The 18,765-nt window shown below is 43.2% G+C and overlaps 1 protein-coding gene across 6 annotated transcripts in view; it reads right to left on the bottom strand.

The window, feature by feature from the left end:
- DIP2C (disco interacting protein 2 homolog C) overlaps positions 1-18,765 on the bottom strand; it is a 336,675-nt gene that overhangs the window by 84,259 nt on the left and 233,651 nt on the right. For all 6 annotated transcript variants that reach the window (XM_069778160.1, XM_069778161.1, XM_069778163.1 and 3 more), the window contains 4 exons: positions 4,177-4,300; positions 3,471-3,580; positions 2,010-2,112; positions 1,593-1,657 (listed from right to left, as the gene is read on the bottom strand). In XM_069778160.1, the coding sequence (XP_069634261.1) occupies positions 1,593-1,657; positions 2,010-2,112; positions 3,471-3,580; positions 4,177-4,300 (402 nt within the window). The remainder of the gene's footprint in view (positions 1-1,592; positions 1,658-2,009; positions 2,113-3,470; positions 3,581-4,176; positions 4,301-18,765) is intronic.

The following is an 18,765-nucleotide window of genomic DNA, read 5'->3' as shown; positions in this document are numbered from 1 at the left end:
AAACAGATCTTCTTCCTATTTATACTCTAAGTGGTTCACTTTAAATAGAAAAAATAAAAAAAACATTGGATAAACAATGATGTCTGCATGTTTGCTATGTAGGTTAACATTATACCTAAGCCTACTAAACTTCACTATACATGAAGACTCTTTACTCAAAAAGACAATTAACAGCAACATATGTCTCTAAAGAAATCCACCTCTGTGAAGACTGAAAAACTACTAATAGTAGTAGGGCACAAATTATTTAAAAGACAGTAGACAGAGAAATTGGAATCACAGATTAAGCAGATATCAATTCATTTTAACAGAAAATAAATGAAGGAGTTTTTAGTCCTTCTCCAGGTGGGCTAATTCCAGTATTTTCAACAAAGTCATGAAAAGTTGCAGGAAGTTTAGAAAAAGCAGCTGAGTGAAACCAGTGACAGATCCAAAACTGATCTCCCAGTCTGAGGCAGTCAATTTCTTTAGTGATTTCTTAGTGTTACTACTAAACAAACAGCCTGTAAATAAGCTGCTGCTTTACTTCTGTTGCCATTTAGAAACATCTTCTGAGGGTAACACGTCCCCACTCATAGCAGCTCAGGTTAAATACAGTACTTGTTTGGAAAACCTGGGCTTAAGAAAGGTTAAGTGTGCCAGTGGATTAGACATCTAAACACTTGTAGAACTACAAAAGATAGTTCTCCTTTCAGTCTGGCACAAGTGTAGGTATAGGAAAAGCATTTACAGGCAAGCCATGAAAAAAATGAAGTTCATACCAAGATTAATAGCAAAGGAAGGCACAGAAAAGCCCTATTACATGCTTGCTTTCAACTTCAGTGATAAAGATAGGTTTTTAACATGAGATACTTAGGAGCATTAAGCCTAATAGACGGTTTCCACTTTTACTGCCCTTTGATATTAAGAACAGTGTAACACTGCATGGGAAAAGTATATCGGATCCCAGGGAATCATAGCATGTAGGGCCTCTACATCCTGGGACCCCCGAACAATGACCCCTGAAAACAGTATCTGTTCTTTAAATGATAGTAAATACTAAGTATTTTGTCAATCATTGACTGCAGCAGCACCTTTAGAAGCAATCCTTAAAAATATGTCAGTTGCCTCCCATGTCAATCGAGGAAGACATTCAAACAGCAAGTAGACAGTTTAAGCAATTTAAAGTACCAGAAATGCTTTAACATTAGCAAAACCATTTGTTGCTGGGAATTTCAATAGAAAAGCTAGTCAGTGGCAATATAGCTATGCCATTGGATCATATCCTTACAGAGGCAAGTACTAATTTAATTTCTTTCTGCTATAAAGTCTGATCTCAAAATCACGCATCAGTAAGATCAGAGTAAGATGGTAAGAATGGGGCCAGAGTACTTGACATGATGTATAAAAATACACTGGAATCTTTACTCTGCTCAGTATGGTTAAGTAGTGCACTAGCAGAAGATCATGGGTTTAACTCACATATTTTTTGCTTTCAAAGCAGAAAAATTTGGATTAGAAGAAACCGTAGGACAACCCAGTTTGTGATAGTAATAAGCATATTAGGTTAGTTTATTTTCAAATACTCACACAAAATAAAAAAACATACTTACTGTAAGAATCCCATGCCATAAACCAACATCCTTCTTGAAATCCAATACATTCACAATTGTTTCAGCTGTCCAACAAAAACAAAACGGAGTTTATTTTTTAGAAGACGGCATTGACCCAAGACAAACCCACTCAAAGGAAGGAAGCTTCGGTATAACATGAATGATGACCTCAAAGCTTCACTTTCATAGTAAGTCTCCACTGCAGGATTTGTATTGGCTAGGACATTATTTATACCCCTCACAAAGATATTTTAAACGTGTGCCTATTTTCTAGAATTAATGAAAAAAAAATCGGGTTTTTAAATCTAGAAGCCTTTGACACAGATCTATGTAAAACATAAGACAGGAACCTGATAGGAAACGAATTACAATTCACACTTGATTTTAAGGATGAAGCAAGGGAAGTGTACTCCATACCTTCTGTGTATCCACATGCCTGGGTCAGAGCTTGGCAATGCGTCAGCAGTGCAATTCTTGTCACAGTCACCCCAAGCACGCTTCCATCTTTACATGTTTTGTACTAAAAAGAAATAAGCAGGGCAAGTCAATGTGCAATAGTTGTCCTATTTCCATTATTTAATAGCTACACTTAAAGTATTTCCTATGTAGGTGAATGATGGACACATCTAATGACTATTTTAAGAAGGCAGCAGCATTGAGGAGTTTGGGAGGCTTTTTTTTGTTAAAAGACACTTTTTTCAGATAGGCTTTCTCTTTTTGACTGAAGCTTCCCAGGCTTGATATCAGAAATCCATCTGCTGTTTGAATACAGGCATTATGGAAAAATAATTCTAACAATCCTGATCTTGTTAATGACGAAAGGACTGGCTAGATTTAGCAGAGAATAACGTAATTCAGTCTGTACAGTGTTCACATGTTAGATTTTATAGGCCAGCCAATAAACCTGAGCTTCTCTATTCTGTGTCTTATAAGGCATGGGACAAGAACTGACCACAGAGTCCTTGCTGGGTGCTGTTATAATAATCCACACGTATAGAGTCTGAAAGACACGAGCTCTTTGATCAGAAGAATAGGAAAGAGTCTTGAGAAAGCAGTATAAAAAAGAGGTGGGAGATCATTGCTGATGATTTCAATAATTTTTGCAACTTCACGCAACAGTCTGAAAACTGTCAGCGGCAATTAAAGTAGATTAAACATTTATCTTTCTCCATGATGAAGATAATCAGCAAGATTGAAAATGGAGGCATCTTTGCTTCTCTAGCCAAGTGTTCTGACTGCATGAAGATAAGAAATACCTTTGCTTCATTCACTTGAACTTATTCCCTTTAAATAATCATTTAAATTCAGTACTAACATCACTGAATTCAAGGCATTTGAGTGTATGCAGAAGTGGGAAAAAAGAAAGGAAAAAAATAAAAGAGAAAAATTAAACTTAAGGGCATGGCTCATTTTCCCTTCCTGATGCTGGTCTTTTGAGGGGAGTGTGACTGACAAAGCAGTAAGTGACAGGCAAGCATTTGAACAAGAAGTTCCTTCTCTTTCAAAGGGTCTGAAGGTTGTGATATGAGAACTGAAGCTTCACTGTGAAACTTGCCATCTATCCATCTCAAGGCTAGTGGGCAAGCCCACACTGTGAATGAGACCAAGACTGGTCAAGGAAAGTTTAATATAATATTGTGGCAGCCACAGAGATGATGTAAAAACATTAACGTTAGAAACTCCCAAAATGCAATTTAACATTTCATTAACTTTTCTGAAATCAATATCCGGTATAATTTATTAGAAAATATTACTTATTAACAGGCTAAACCAGGATGTTCTTTGCTTCTGTGACTAACAAATGAATAATGATGTTTACCTAATCCAGAAGTGCCATATGCAATGATTCGAGGAGAAGATGCATCTTCATTAACTCACCTCAATGTAAGCTGTGTCATTGTTTGCATCCTTGATGTGTGGGAACCAGTCACGAGGTGGCTTGGAGAGGTGTTTAGATTCTGTGACAAACCACAGCAGCTTTGGCCAGCCTGAGGTACAAAGAAAAGTCAGCTTTTGTCGAGCTTCTGACGGCTAAGACAAGACAAAATTCTTCCAGAGTGTCACTACTACCTAAACACTGCTTCTTTTAAACCTCAGCATAACATGGGAAAGAAGATTTTCCAGAACTGCTTTCTTAACATGGCTATTGTGGCCTTCTCAGACAATCCCTGAAGAAAGAGCTGGCGGTTTAAGCTATTATTGACCCGAACAGTTTATTACCACTCTCCTGTCAGAGGCTACTGTCCCTACCACTTAGCTGTAGGACTGAATCATACGATTGCTTTTGATCTACTACGGTCCGGTTGGTTTAATTTCACTTGTGGCCACAAACGATCTCAGCGGCCCGGCTGAGCCAGCGGAGAACCAGATCAGGTGCACTCTTGGCAGCCATGAGATGGGAGCAGTGATCCCTTACCAGCCAGTGACACACAGCTGGGGCAATCATGTCCCAGCAGCCACAGCTGCTCCTGTGGCAAGTGTTTCATCATGGGCCTGATCCTCACCCACTACAACTAAAAAAGTACAATGACTGTTATTGTAGTAAATGACCTGTGATATCCACGATAAGGAAGGATTACCTCACCTTTAAACTGTGGTATCTCCCCTGTGGGGCTTTTAGGCAGTCCTTTATGGCATGCGTCGCTAGTCAAGGCCACAGTAACTCCACAGCTTCCAAGCAAAAAGCCTATTTGTTGACTTCCTGCATCCTAATAGATGACAAAATAAAAGCAATACACAGAACTGATTAGAAGTGACTTTGGCTGAAAATGTTATTGTCCTTTGGCACATTATCTTGGAAGGAAAACAGTCTCTTTCCTTTAAGCAACTTAGCTGACTAGCAAAGCTCATTTGTACATTGACAAAGGAATTCCACAACCTAGACATCCTCTTGTCTGTAACAACATAAATCATAAAGAGAACTGAAGTCATCAGATGGTGCCTGCTCTCACATCTCTTCAGAAATGATGAGTGGCTGGGAGTAGTGGCCGATAGGCCAGTGGGTCGTGCCATCCAGAGGATGGCACCCTGGAAAAATGGGCTGACAGGAATCTCACCAAGTTCAAGAAAGGCAAATGCAAAGTCCTGCACCTGGGGAGGAACCACCCCATGCACCAACACAGGTTGGGGGCAGACTGGTTCAAAAACAGCTTTGTAGTAAAGGACCTGGGAGTCCTGGTGGACACCAAGTTGAATGTGAGCCAGCAATGTGCCCTTGCATGAAGAAGGCAAATGGTATCCTGGGCTGTGTTAGGCAAAGTATTGCCAGCAGTTTGAGGGAAGTGATCCTTCCCCACTACTCAGCACTGATGAGGCATATCTCAAGTGCTGGGTCCAGTTCTGGCTTCCCAGTACAAGACACTGAACTACTGGAGAGAGTCCAGCAAAGGGTCACTATGATAATTAAGGGACTGGAGCATCTCTCCTACAAGGAAAGACTGAGAGAGCTGGGACTGCTCAGCCTTGAACTTCAGGGGGGAACTCGTCAAGGTGTACAAACATCTGAAGGGACGGTGTAAAGAAGACCAAGCCAGGCTCTTTTCCAGTGGTGCCCAGTGACAGGACCAGAGGCAATGGGCACAAACTGAAACAGAGGAGGTTCCCTCTGAACATCAGGAAACACTTCTTTTTTACTATGATAATGGCTGGCACAGGTTGCCCAGAGAGATTGTGGAGCCTCCATCCTTGGAGATACTCGAAAGCCACCTGGACATAGTCCACGGCTACCTGTTCCAGGTGGCCCTGCTTGAGCAGGGGAGCTGGACCAGATGACCTTCAGAGGTCTCCACCAACCTCAACTACTCTATGATTCTGTGACAATTCTAGGTAATAATACAGGTTATAGATGCTTCTGCCTGGGGAAAGCTTTCAACCCTTAAGATGTTATGATGGACATACAGTGGTGACAGTATCTCTATTTATGGTGATCTAACCTGATTCATCAATAAGCATTTCATTGCGTAGTTACAGACACATTTCAGGAGCACTACAGATAGTCAAGTGCCCATTAGAGAAAGTACATTACATTTTACTTTCATCAAGGGGATATAAGCAGTGGGGCTAAAAAGTCATGTAATGATTTTCAAGTCTAGGCCATAGCTGTTCTTTAAGAGATGCTGTGCTTCCACAGCATTAAATCTGCTTTATGTATAGTGTCTTGTCATGACTGTTTCATGAACTTTACATCTATCCACTAGGCTCTTCAACTGAGCAAAGCCCTAGATGTAAATGCACATAGAAGTATAAACCTTTTCTTCACAGAATGATCCTACAGAAAATAGCCTACAGAGTCTTAAAAGATCAAATTAAAATGTCTTTCAAATCAACCATAAAGCACACTTAACCAGAGCAGCAACCAGAACTACAGAACAGTTGCCTTAATATATTGATTTATTCAAAGCAAAACTGTATGATGGAAAGAAAGCCTCAAAGTGTATCTGACTAATTTTTAATGCAATTTTTATGTAGTCAAATAAAGCAATCTAAAATAGGGAGGCAATGGGATCAGAGGAAAAAGAAAAGCTTACTTATTTTCCACATGACCTAAAAATATGTATATAGCAGAAGTTATAAGAACTTCGATAGCTGAGCAAACAATATGGGACAATAAACTGATCTGTTCAAAAGTATGCTATGTAACCCCTTTGATCCAGAATTACTTCATTTGCATTTTCTTACTATAACCAGAATGCATATGAAATTAGGAAAAATTGACAAGGTACTTTTTCAGGAAAGCTTTTTAAAATTAAACTTGTGCATTGTCTTTTCCAATAAAAAAACCAGACAAGGAAAGCACCCTTTGAACAACAGAGGATAATACTGGTATATCCCTGAACAACATTTTGGGGAGAACGTTGTCGACCCCACCATGCCTGCACCGGGGGGGCTTCCATGACAAAAAGGGCTTTGTCAAGCATTAGTCTCCTCACTGACTCTTGTGTTAGTTGATCCATTTCTATGTTGTCATGGGACAAATGCTTAGCCAAGTTGGATCCTGGTTCCACATTAGGATGAGACCTGGCGTCTCCATTCTTGGAGTTTGCTCAACAGAAGGAAACGTGGGTGCCTGGACAGTGTGGGAGTGATGGCTCTCCTTGGAGGCCCCTCAGAAGGAATGGCAGGAAGATGAGAGCTGGAGTGCTCCATGGAGAACATCACTCCTTGGGCAAGACATAGCCTCTGAGACCTGCTACTCTACCATGTATAAAGGGAGGTCACCGGTTTCTTAAAATATCAGACTCATACTACCATTACCTAAAATTTCCCACTAAGTTTAATCTAAAAAATGGTTACCAATGTATGTATATGCATGAATTTCTGACTACCAGTTCAAACACAATATTACATATAAATTTCATAATTGAATGCAGCAACTGCAACACTCTCAATTTTAAATCAAAAATAAAATGTTGTAACTGTATGCCCTATAAAAGACTGCTAGCAAACTGTTTCACCATTGTACCAAGAAATGCCGATTCTCAACCAACCAAATCCCATTTAACGCAGGACTTTACAACCAGAAACTGACTAATAAATTCCATTAAGAAATCTAACATACGTAAACCAGTAGAAAGTGTGGAACTTAGAGCATCAGCATATCATGGCCCTGGGGGATGCATCAGTTAAAAAATGATCTGTCAAGCTCTTCTCATAGCAAAACAAAACAATATGAAAAGGAAACTTGTATTAACAGCTTGGGTTTTTCAGATAACACAGGAAAGAATGACTATGCTTCCACTTAGTGCCATATCAACTGGTTTAGAGCATGTCTGCATAAATGTTATTCATTCTTTTGTAGTAGTTCACACACAAGCAGAGAGAACCATGTATAGATTACTTAATACAATCTACTCACACATCACAGATTCTAAAACCACACTGTTTTACATCAGGACAACCCCATCTCGAACAGCATTAAAATCTTCACCTCATTCTTTTCTGTACAGTTTATTTATTAATTTGGAAGGACAACATGGCTAAACAATTATGTGATGCAACACTACCACAGGAGACTGAAGAATTTCACCGTGCGTGGACAATATCTAGTGTGTTTTACAGACTTTCAAATCCAATGCCATGCCCTTGGTGTCCACACTAAATCCTGCCTTGCAAGAAAAAAGCAAATCAAGATGCTGAAGTAGAGGTACTGTGACAGACACTGTTCTCAACGGCCACAGGAGCTCCAATTGAGGATTTTACAGTACGAACACAACAAAGCTTTCTGGCAGTCTGCTAGTCTGTGTTCATCATTCCCACTTTCAGTCTCAGTCTCACACCTCCAAACTAGTTATCGCCACCTCCTGCCTGCTTCTGGTGGCTTCATCCTGACTTAGAAGCAAAAAGTACTGCAGAGAACAGAGACATGAAGACGGGGTCAACATCACTTGCCCGGTGCAGGTGCCCCTGTGATACCTGCTGTCCCATAGAAGCAATTGTTTCTAACTACTCAAGTGGTGTTGAGCTACTGGACTGACAGCCAGGAGGTGGAAGATCTGAAACCATCTCAAGCTGAGAGCCTTATACATCCCACAGACATACCGCAAGCATGTGAACACAATAGTCTTCGCTGTTCCTCATACCTCAGCATGACAGGCCCAGAGCAGTGAGGACCTTAGGTAAAACTTATAAGTTTGGAAATGAAGTTTGAGTTGAAAATGCAGTCATTTGTGTAAAGCAGTCAAAGCTTCTATGTGGGCCAGGAAAAAGACTACTGACTTTAAAGGCATTGATTATTTCAGATTTCAGAGACAAGCTATCAGTATCCCTTTTGAGTAACGTAAAATGAATGGCTGCAATGCTGAATATGGCTTTGTAAGTAGAACACCCCCGCCTCCCCAAACTAAATCATCTGCTGCTGGAAAAAAAAAAACAACCCTTGCCCCTCCTTGAATAAAATCACTCTCCTGCCCATAAAGGGACTAGATTTTCAGGACACGCTGTGTTCGTCAGCAGTGTTATTTGCTATTTTGGTAAGTTATGCTAATCTGATACTTTGGCAACCCCCCACTTGCCACAAACACTTTATTTTGCTGAATTTTGTGGGGGTAGAATAAACCTCAGGGAGCCAGTGCAGACCAGGTGAAACAACTCAACCAATGCAGTCCCAACCACAGACAGGGAAAGACTTGTCAGCGATGCTCATTGTCAAAACCTCCACAATTCACAGTTTGAAACAACATGTAATGCAGGTAGAAGGCAAAGACAGAGCTGAGGTATTGTAGCATGACGTTTGAGACCAATTGCTGACTTTGGAACTATCATTTTACATTTCTTGAAAGCACAGCACTTGCTGAGGTACGAAAAATGAGGTCTACATAGCTTTAGACTATGTCTACACACACCTATAGAGATCAATCTCTCAGATGAAGCGAGATGGAAATCCTCTCTGCTGTAGGTAGCCATTCAAGGTTCCCTAAAGACTTTTATTCAAGGTTCTCTAAAGACTTTTATTAAAGGTTCCCTAAAGGTTTTCACCAGTACATGGAGGCAAATAGTCTTTTTCCTGCTGCAGAGAGTGATAATTCATTGTCAGGATAAAAAATTCCCACGTGTCATTGCATTTCAGCATGCTGTTAATGTCATTTCTATAATGCTTTGTGAGAATATCTGTATGAAGGAAAACAATTATGATCCTTTCTCCGTGAGTGAGAGTGCATGTCCTTATCTAATAAGGAAGGAAGGAAGAGACAGTCTGTGCAAAGGTTGGCCTGATAAAGTTACTCCTGTACACTTGCAAATCCCAGACCGCTTTCAAAATGAGAATTATGTGGTGAAGCACTGCAGACTGAACTGATCTTGTTTTCTGTTATGATGCTTATTTGAGCTCCATTGGACCTTACCCTAAAAAAATTTGCTGGTGAAGAACAAATAGAGCAACCATCAGACATAAAGGCCAAGCATCACCAGTTCTGAACCAAAAGTGAAAAGGCATCAAGGAAACCCTCTATTTTTAAAACACAAATATCAAAGACCTTAATAAAAATTAAACACAAAGCAGATGCAATCTTCATAACCAGCTTTAAGATGAAGAAATCAGCTGTCTCCTCAGACACAGCTTTGGTATCTGGCTGTAGTTTGCACATGAAATCTCCAACTAGGAGCAGTCTTAATGTCCAAAAGTCTTAATGAAAGTAAGACAATGGTTATTTTTGGCAGGGGACACTGCATGAAATGCGATATGCTCTCTAGGAAACTACCACTTCCTAAACTTGAAAACATAAAAAGACAACATCGACTTTAAAGGATCTGAGATTCACTGTGGCCAACTGAGCACAGACCTCTGCTCAGTGCCCAGCTGCCAAAGTGTATGAAGGGGGAGGGATGGGCACAGGGCTTACAGGGGTCCAGCGGTGTCTGCCAGGGGCTCATGTGGGGCTGAGGGAACTTATATTCTTTGGAGGGACTGGAAGACTATGTCACCGAAAAGAAAATATATAACATTTTATGCATATTTTAAATCCAGTGGAGAAAGGGATGCATTGTCAAAAGCTGTTCAAAAGTATGTGGAGCTCCAGTGTTTCTGGCACACTACAGTCCAATGATGACTAAAGCTGAGAGGAAACAATGCTCATTTTATCTCAGGCCCTGAAACACTAGGAAAGGTATCAAGGTGTATTTCCCTTGGAAAACAATTCTGCCTTCAAATGGAAGACAAGACTGGGACAATTTCACTGTCCTTAAAGAGATATATCTCTCTGGCTACTGTTAAACCTTTAATAACCTAACTTCTTAGGATTTAATAAAAATTGCTCCTGGAAACAGTGTATACCCTGTACGAAGCATCCTTTAAAAGAAAACAAGTGTCCTGGAGTGGGTATCATCTCCCACAGCACACAGGCACATTCTTTCACACTGCCAGAGCCAGCATCTGGAAGAGCACAGAAATGTCTGCTGGAAGCACACATAGCATTAAATCTAACAGGCTAGGAAATAGTGTTTTGACTGAGAAATAAGATTTTTACACACTTTCATGTCATACCGGGCTACAAATACTCACCGACTATGATAAGTAGGCCATAGAGATCTATGTGGGATCACTTTGTTCATATGTTCACAGCATGTGATTGAGCATAACTATTAATGTGCTTGGAGGACAAAAATGTTATTTTAAGATTAAAACTGATATGCTCCCCTGAGTGTATCAGAGTAGAATAACAATAATTTTCATGGCAGCCATCAAGTGGGGAAAAAAAAAAAAAGCTAAAAAATCTGAAGAAAAAGAAATCAAAAACATACTTTAAAATCTTTTCATAAGGGAAATAAAAACTCGTTATTTGAACTAGAATTCAACATGTTGAAAATCTTGTATCATCTACTTTGATGGCACATTCTATGATACATAGTTTGCAATTCACATCATATCACACATACAACGAAACAGTTTGTAATACTCCAGCTTCCAACAAGATTAATAAAAATGGCAGCTCAGAAGGAAAAGATGTTGTATTGAACATACTACTTGCTAATGTTTGGGAAACATAAATTATTGGGAGAGAGGGACACTATTCTGAAAGAACATAGCCCATAATCCAAGGGATGAGGATTAGTTATAAAAATTTGGGGGAGTGTTCATGATATAGGCATTTCAGTGGTATTAATGCAGGGAAAGAAGAAGAAATAAAACATCCTGTTTGTTCTGTCACTACAATGATCGTGGAACCCCTGACTGCTGCTTCTAGAATAGAGTTAGTTCTGATGCACTTAAAAAAAGCCTGGGATTCCAGTTTTTAATTTTAGATCTGATTTCCCAAGTCTAAAGAGCCAAAACCATGCTGACGTGAATGCCAATTTCCAGGTCTTTGCTGAACACCAGGAAGCATTCTGGGAATAAAACTAAACTGGAGAATGTTGCGTGGGTGCTGGGTATTCAGGCAATCCATCCCAGATGCCATGTCAGACAGGTGTCCTGAAGTCCTTGGGGGAACTACAACGAATTCTAGGTATTCTGTCAAGACAAAGGTGGGATACAGAAGGAAAAAGCAGGGAGAGATGGATCCTCACCTAATAATGAACTGGACATCTCCCCCCCGCCGCTCACCACTAAAATCTTAAAAAAAATAAGTCATGCTACAAAGACAAGGGAATGCACGCAAAATCTACAGGCTGGTAAAGCAAAAGCCTTTACTTCCATGTGGATGTAGATGTCTGCAGAGTAACATGTAAGTCAAAAAGCTATCTGGCTGCAAGCATTACTGCTCAATTTTAAACTGCCAGGCACAAAAATTTTGCACAGAGCTGTGAAAAAGTCTTCTTTATGATAATGCAGAACAGTATTAAAGCTGCTAATGCAAATTTTTAATATTAAAAATGTGCTTATAATGTAACTCCCTGAAATAGCTCATCCTGTACCAGCTCATTATTCTGTAAGTCTGTATTAGCCTATAATATAATTGTCGGTCTATTTGTTAGTTCACATCTCTGCCTTCCAAAAAGCAAACCAAAAAATGTCTACTGCCAGAATGTACTGAAGCATGTAGAAAAGAGAACAAATAATGGGAAAGCATAAAAGAACAGTCTAGGCCATTGTGTGATGACACAAATGACATCTTCCCACGGATGCCAGAAGCAATCTGCTGCCATTTGACCAAGCAGAGGTATTCCTTCTGGGACTACTCAGAACACGATTTTCATCTCATTGTTTCCACTCCAGTTCCCATTCCATATAAACAAATGCAAAAATATTTGCAATAGTATATGCTGTGAAATTGCATAGGTTTATTTATAGGTCGTAGATCATGTTGCTTTTTTAACTGTACCACAGACATCTCTGTTATTGTTTTATTAATTTGTTACTTAAACATTATAGAATGATCTTGGCAATAGTTAAACAGTCTAAGTCTGTAGATATTCCTTTATGTAAATATATATATATGCATGTGTAAGTGTATATTTATATATCCATATATACACACACATATTTAAAAAAAAACCACCAAAGACGTTCAGCCAAACTAGGGTAAGTTATTAATTTGACATAGAGTGTTTACTTGGACAGCTGGAACTTATAGTTTACTGGATGGATGTGGTATCAGATGTTCCAAAATAAATCAAATTTACACTTATCCATGTATTTTAAAATGTCATGAAACCTCAGAAAATAGTAACAGAAAGATATATTTTTTATCCCTCAAAGCCATGTTGCTTCTTTTTTTTGTAGAATCATAGAAAGAATGCTTTGGGTTGGAAGGGACCTTAAAGATCATTTAGTTCCAACACCCTTGCCATGGACAGGGACACCTTCCACTAGACCATCCAACCTGGCCTTGAACACTCTCTGGGCAACCTCTTCCAGTGCCTCACCACCCTCACAGTAAAGAACTTGTTCCTAATATCTAATCTAAATCTACTCTCTTTCAGTTTAAAGCCATTACCCCTTGTCCTATCACTACATGCCCTTGTAAAAAGTCCCTCTCTGGCTTTCTTGTAGGCCCCCTTTAGGTACTGGAAGGCTGCTATATGGTGTCCTTGGAGCCTTCTCTTCTCCAGGCTGAATAACCCCAACTCTCTCAGCCTGTCTTCATAGGAGAGGTGCTCCAGCCCTCTGATCATCTTCATGGCCTTCCTCTGGACTTGCTCCAACAGGTCCATGTCCTTCTTATGTTGGGGATCCCAGAGCTGAATGCAGTACTCCACATGGGGTTTCATGAGAGCGGATTAGAGGGGCAGAATCACCTCCCTCGACCTGCTGGTCACACTTCTTTTGATGCAGCCCAGGATACGGTTGGCTTTCTGGGCTGCAAGTGCACATTGCCGGGTCATGTTGAGCTTCTTGTCAACCAACACCCCCAAGTCCTTCTCTGCAGGGCTGCTCTCAGTCCCTTCATCCCCCAGCCTGTGTTTGTGCTTGGGATTGCCCCAGTCCATGTGCAGGACCTTGCACTTGGCCTTATTGAACTTCATGACGTTCACACGGGCCCACCTCTCAAGCCTGTCAAGGTCCCTCTGGATGGCATCCCTTCCCTCCAGCGTGTCAACGGCACCACACAGCTTGGTGTCATCAGCAAACTTGCTGAGGGTGCACTCAATCCCACTGTTCATGTCGCGGACAAAGATGTGAAACAGTGCTGGTCCCAATACCGCCCCCTGAGGAATGCCACTCGCCACTGGTCTCCACTCGGACATTGAGCCGTTCACCACAACTCTTTGAGTGCGACCACTCAGCCAATTTCTTATCCATCAAATGGTCCATCTGTCAAATCCATGTCTCCCCAATTTAGAGACAAGGATTTCACGCGGGACAGCATTAAATGCTTTGCACAAGTCCAGGCAGATGACACCAGTTGCTCTTCCCTTATCCACCAACACTGTAAACCCCTCGTAAAAGGCCACCAAATTTGTCAGGCACGATTTGCCCTTAGTGAAGCCATGTTGGCTGTCACCAATCACCTCCTTATTTTCCATGGGCCTTAGCATAATTTCCAGGAGGATCTGCTCCATGATCTTGCCTGGCACAGACACGAGACTGACTGGCCTGTAGTTCCCCAGGTCTTCATTTTTTCCATTTTTAAAAATGGGGGTTATGTTTCCTCTTTTCCCGTCAGTGGGAACTTCCCCGGAATGCCACAACTACTCAAACACGATGGGTAGTGGCTTAGCCACTTCATCAGCCAGTTCACTCAGGACCCACAGATACATCTCATCAGGTCCCATGGACTTGTGCACCTTCAGATTCCTTAGTCTCACACCTGATCTTCTCCTACAGTAGTGGTTCTTCATTCTCCCAGTCCCTGCCTTTGCCTTCTGTGACTTGGGCGGTGTGGCTGGAACACTTGCCGGTGAAGGCTGAAGCAAAAAAGTCACTGAGTACCTCAGCCTTCTCCATGTCCCGGGTAACCAGGTCTCCCGTTTCCTTCCAGAAAAGGTCCACATTTTCCCTAGTCTTCCTTTCATCACCGACGCACCTAAAAAAGCTTTTCTTGTTGCCCTTGATGTCCCTGGCCACATTTAATTATATTAGGGCCTTAGCTTTCCTAACCTGATCCCTGGCTGCTCAGACAATTTCTCTGTATTCCTCCCAGGCTTCCTGTCCTTGCTTCCACCCTTTCTAGGCTTCTTTTTTGTGTTTGAGTTTGTCCACGAGCTCCTTGTTGATCCATGCAGGCCTCCTGGTGTTTTTGCCTGACTTCCTCTTTGTTGGGATGCATCGCTCCTGAGCTTGGAGGAGGTGATCCTTGAATATTAACCAGCTTTCTTGGGCCCCTCTTCCCTCCAGGGCTTTATCCCATGGTACTCTACCAAGCAGATCCCTGAAGAGGCCAAAGTCTGCTCTCCTGAAGTCCAGGATAGTCAGCTTGCTGTGCATCCCCCTCGCTGCTCTAAGGATCTTGAACTCCATCATTTCATGGTCACTGCAGCCCAGGCTGCCCTTGAGCTTCACATTCCCCACCAGCCCCTCCCTGTTGAGGAGAACAAGGTCCAGCATAGCACCTCTCCTCATTGGCTCTTCCATCACTTGGAGAAGGAAGTTATCATCAACACATTACAGGAACCTCCTGGATTGCTTAAGCCCCTCTGTGTTGTCCCTCCAACAGATATCGTGGAGGCTGAAGTCCCCCATGATGACCAGGGCTTGTGATGTGAGGCTGCTCCTATCTGTCTACAGAGGGCCTCATCCACTTGTTATTCCTGGTCAGGTGGCCTGTAGTAGACCCCCACTATAATGTCACCTGTCCCTGCCCTCCCTTAATCCTGACCCATAGGCTCTTGGTCAGCTTCTCATCCATCCCTTGAGCAGAGCTCCATGCACTCCAGCTGGTCATTGACATAGAGGGCAACAGCTCCTCCTCACCTCCCCTGCCTGCCCTTCCTAAAGAGCCTGTATTCTTCCATTGCAACACTCCAGTCATAGGAACCATCCCACTACATCTCTGTGATGGAAGTAAGATCATAGTCCTGCAGGTGTGAGCACATCTCCATTCTACGTGCATTTGCATAGAGGCAGTTAAGATGGACCCCCGATGAAGCTGACTTACTGGCTGGAATTCCTTTGTGCTGCTCTTCAGGTGCTCTCCCGCTGACCTCTGATTCCTCTCCAGGCTCTGGGCATCTGCTGCTGGCACTGGCATCAAACTGGTAGGAGTGGGATAGATTGAGGTTCCCCTCCTCTGGCAACTTTAGTTTAAAGCCCTCTTTACCAGCTTGGCAAGCCTATGACCGAAGAAGCTCTTCCCCTTCTCTGACAGATGGACCCCATCAGCCCCCAGTAGACCAGGTTTCTCAAAGCAAGTCCCATGGTCTAACTAGCTGAACCCCCGGCTGTGGCACCAGTCCCATAACCATTTGTTGATTCGTCAGATTCGACTGGCCCTTTCAAACCCCTTCCCTTTGACCAGGAGGACTGAAAAAAAGCTACCGCTGCTCCCAGGGCTCTGTAATCCTTCTTGATACTCCTCAGACTGCTCCTGGCTGTATCACTGGTGCTCACATGAAATAACAGCAGTGGAGAATAGTCGGTGGACTGTACGAGGCTGGGTAGTCTCTCGGTGACATCCCTGATACGAGCCCCCGGTCAGCAGGACACCTCTCGAGAGAGTGCGTCAGGTCGGCAGACCGGTGCCTCCGCGCCTCTCAGAAGAGAGTCGCCTACTACTGTCACCCGTCGCCTTTTCTTAGTTGCGCTGGTTGTTATACAAGGAGCAGATCAGGCTGCCTCACTCAGCTCCAGCGTCTCTCCTGATGTGGCGGGTCTTTCCTCTTCAGTCTGCAGAGTGGTGAAGCCGTTCTGCAAGGGCACCTCAGCCTTTGGGGGAAGTCTCCTTCTCCCACAGGTCCTTGCCGTTGCAAGCTTCCATTCTGCTGCATTATTGGCCCCGTCCCTTCTGCGTGGCCATGGGCCGTGGGTCCACTGCAGACTGCGCTTGGAACCAGCTATCTAACTCCTTCTCAGCCTCCCCGATGCTACGCAGCCTTCTGACCGCCTCCTGCAGCTCAGCCACCTGCTGCAGGGGGTCCTGCGCCTGGGCAGCTCTGCTGCAGCATGTCCCTGCCCCAGGAGAAAGGTCTAGGCGCTTCCTGCAGCCTGAGGCCTGTGCTGCAGCCTCTCCCTTCAGCAGCTCCGTCTGGGTGGAGGCATCAGCCACCACTGGGGTCGGTGGTGCAGACCCCCCAGCCGGAGCTGCAGCCCTTGCTCTCAGACGAGTGCCCACCATTCTGCCTTGAGGGTCAGGTAGGATGAGTGCTCTTGACGTGCGCAGATGGTCACAGAATGGTGCCCCGTTGCCCAGTCGCTGGGTTATGTGTACTTTAAGTCTCTCCACTCGGCCAGTGGAATGCCGCTCCTTCGAAGAGGCGCCCTCCCCGCATGCCCTCCCATGCAAACTGACGCGCCAGGCCCTGTTTCCCGCCATGGCTGCCTCGCTCCTGTGGGCTGCCCTTTGTGCGAGTAGGGGGCGGCCGCCATTACTCCTAGCCCTGCCCACTCCTCGTCTGCCGCTATCCCTCCGGAGAGCTGCCGGCTCCTGGCGGGTCTCTGTGCTCCTCCGGGGTTTCCCCAGCTCAGGAAACCCCCCTGTATGCTGCCATCCCCTGCTCCGCTGCGGAACGTGCCTGCACAGGAGCTGATCACCTCAGCGAGTGACTTAAAACGTACATAGTCTGCTCGCCTTTTTTTGTTGATGGATTTATAATCTGTGTTTTATATTGCCTCAAACTATCTGCACTCACATATGAAAGCATGATGACAGCCCGACACAAATGCGCTATGTTTCTACTAAAATCATTATCCTCATTCTATAGCCATGTCCACCTCTCAGTGCTCTCAAATACAACATTTTACAAATAAAATAGCATAACCTTACTCCCCAAAGCAGGTAGACTAGTTGAGATCCCATCCTCTCTCCTTGCATGGCCTCTCTAGCTCAGCTGCACCTCTCCTCCAGTCTTAGCCAGTTAAGCTGGGGCACCTCCTGTCTCCTCTTTCCCTTGGTTCCCAGTGTCCTCCTCCTGCTCAGCTACTCTCATGTCCGCTCAGCTGGATCATGGCCTTTTGTTGTCTGATCCACTCACTCTCCCCACCCCTTCAGCAGTTCAGCAAACCGTCCTTTCCTCCAGCTACTACACCTCCTCTCCCTGCCAGCTTCTGGTGTCACCATGGCAAGGGCCCACCACAGATGTTGGCCAGGGCATGTGTGAACATAATGGAGAAATGATGAGATCTCGGAGATGAGGAAGGTTCAAACATGTTCTGTTAGGAAGGAATCTCCAGATATTTTTAGCTGTTAAATTGCTATGTGAGATGTGCAAACTGCAAAGCCTTTATGAGGGCTTAGAAACTTCTTTTCATGGCTTTTCATTTGAAAGGCAGGATACCTGTCCATGAAACAAAGATTTGAGCTTCTGCTCTGGGGTACTGTGACACCAGAGCATTTCAATTAAAAGCCCTTGACAATAGAAAAATTGAAAATGTGAGCAAAGCAATAGATTTCCCCAGCCCTTTCCCTGGAAACACCTCATGCCTTCAGTCAACATTTTCCAAAAGAACTTCATTTAAAAAAGAAATCTTGTAAGGATTAAAGAACACACTTTGTGTGGACAATTCCAGACCAAATAATAAAAGTAAGGCATTATTAGTGCAGGCTAATAAAAAAGGGATTATATAAGGGGATATTTGGGAGAACCTTACAACAGGACCATGGCGGCCAGCCATGGTAAAATTAAGGCGATATGACTAAAAGAACTTGTAATTAATAAATACATTTTGCTATATTTACAGCCTTCAAGGCATACATCCCTAGAAAAAAAGGCAAGTTCAGCAGCATCAGTGTAAGCTTCCCAGCTGTGGCTCACCTACATCACTGAGCCCCCTCCCCTCACTGTCCCCAGGCATTCTTTCTGGCTGGAACTGCTGCATCTGTCTACCAACACTTCCCTAGGAAACATGGTTGAATCTCTGAACCAACACTGGATGTGAAATGCTTTTGATTAGCAATGGTCAGTTTTCTCTATGAATGTATGTTCTGTGGCAAGAATTCCCAAACTTAATTTGTTCAAGTGCCACCCTTGGCAGAGATGACCGTGGTGACAGAAGCTTTGGATACATATGCACATATAGACAGAGCAGAAGGCATTTCCATAACTGCTTTGAAGTAGCATACACAGCACTAGTGGCATTATAATGTAGCTTGGGTTGCAGGGACAAGTGGAAAATCAGCAGTTGTCGCCAATGATTCTTTGTCAG

The sequence above is a fragment of the Haliaeetus albicilla genome, chromosome 2, assembly GCF_947461875.1.
Source record: "Haliaeetus albicilla chromosome 2, bHalAlb1.1, whole genome shotgun sequence".
NCBI classification, from domain to species: Eukaryota; Metazoa; Chordata; class Aves; order Accipitriformes; family Accipitridae; genus Haliaeetus; species Haliaeetus albicilla.
This window is presented reverse-complemented; position numbering and strand designations above follow the sequence as displayed.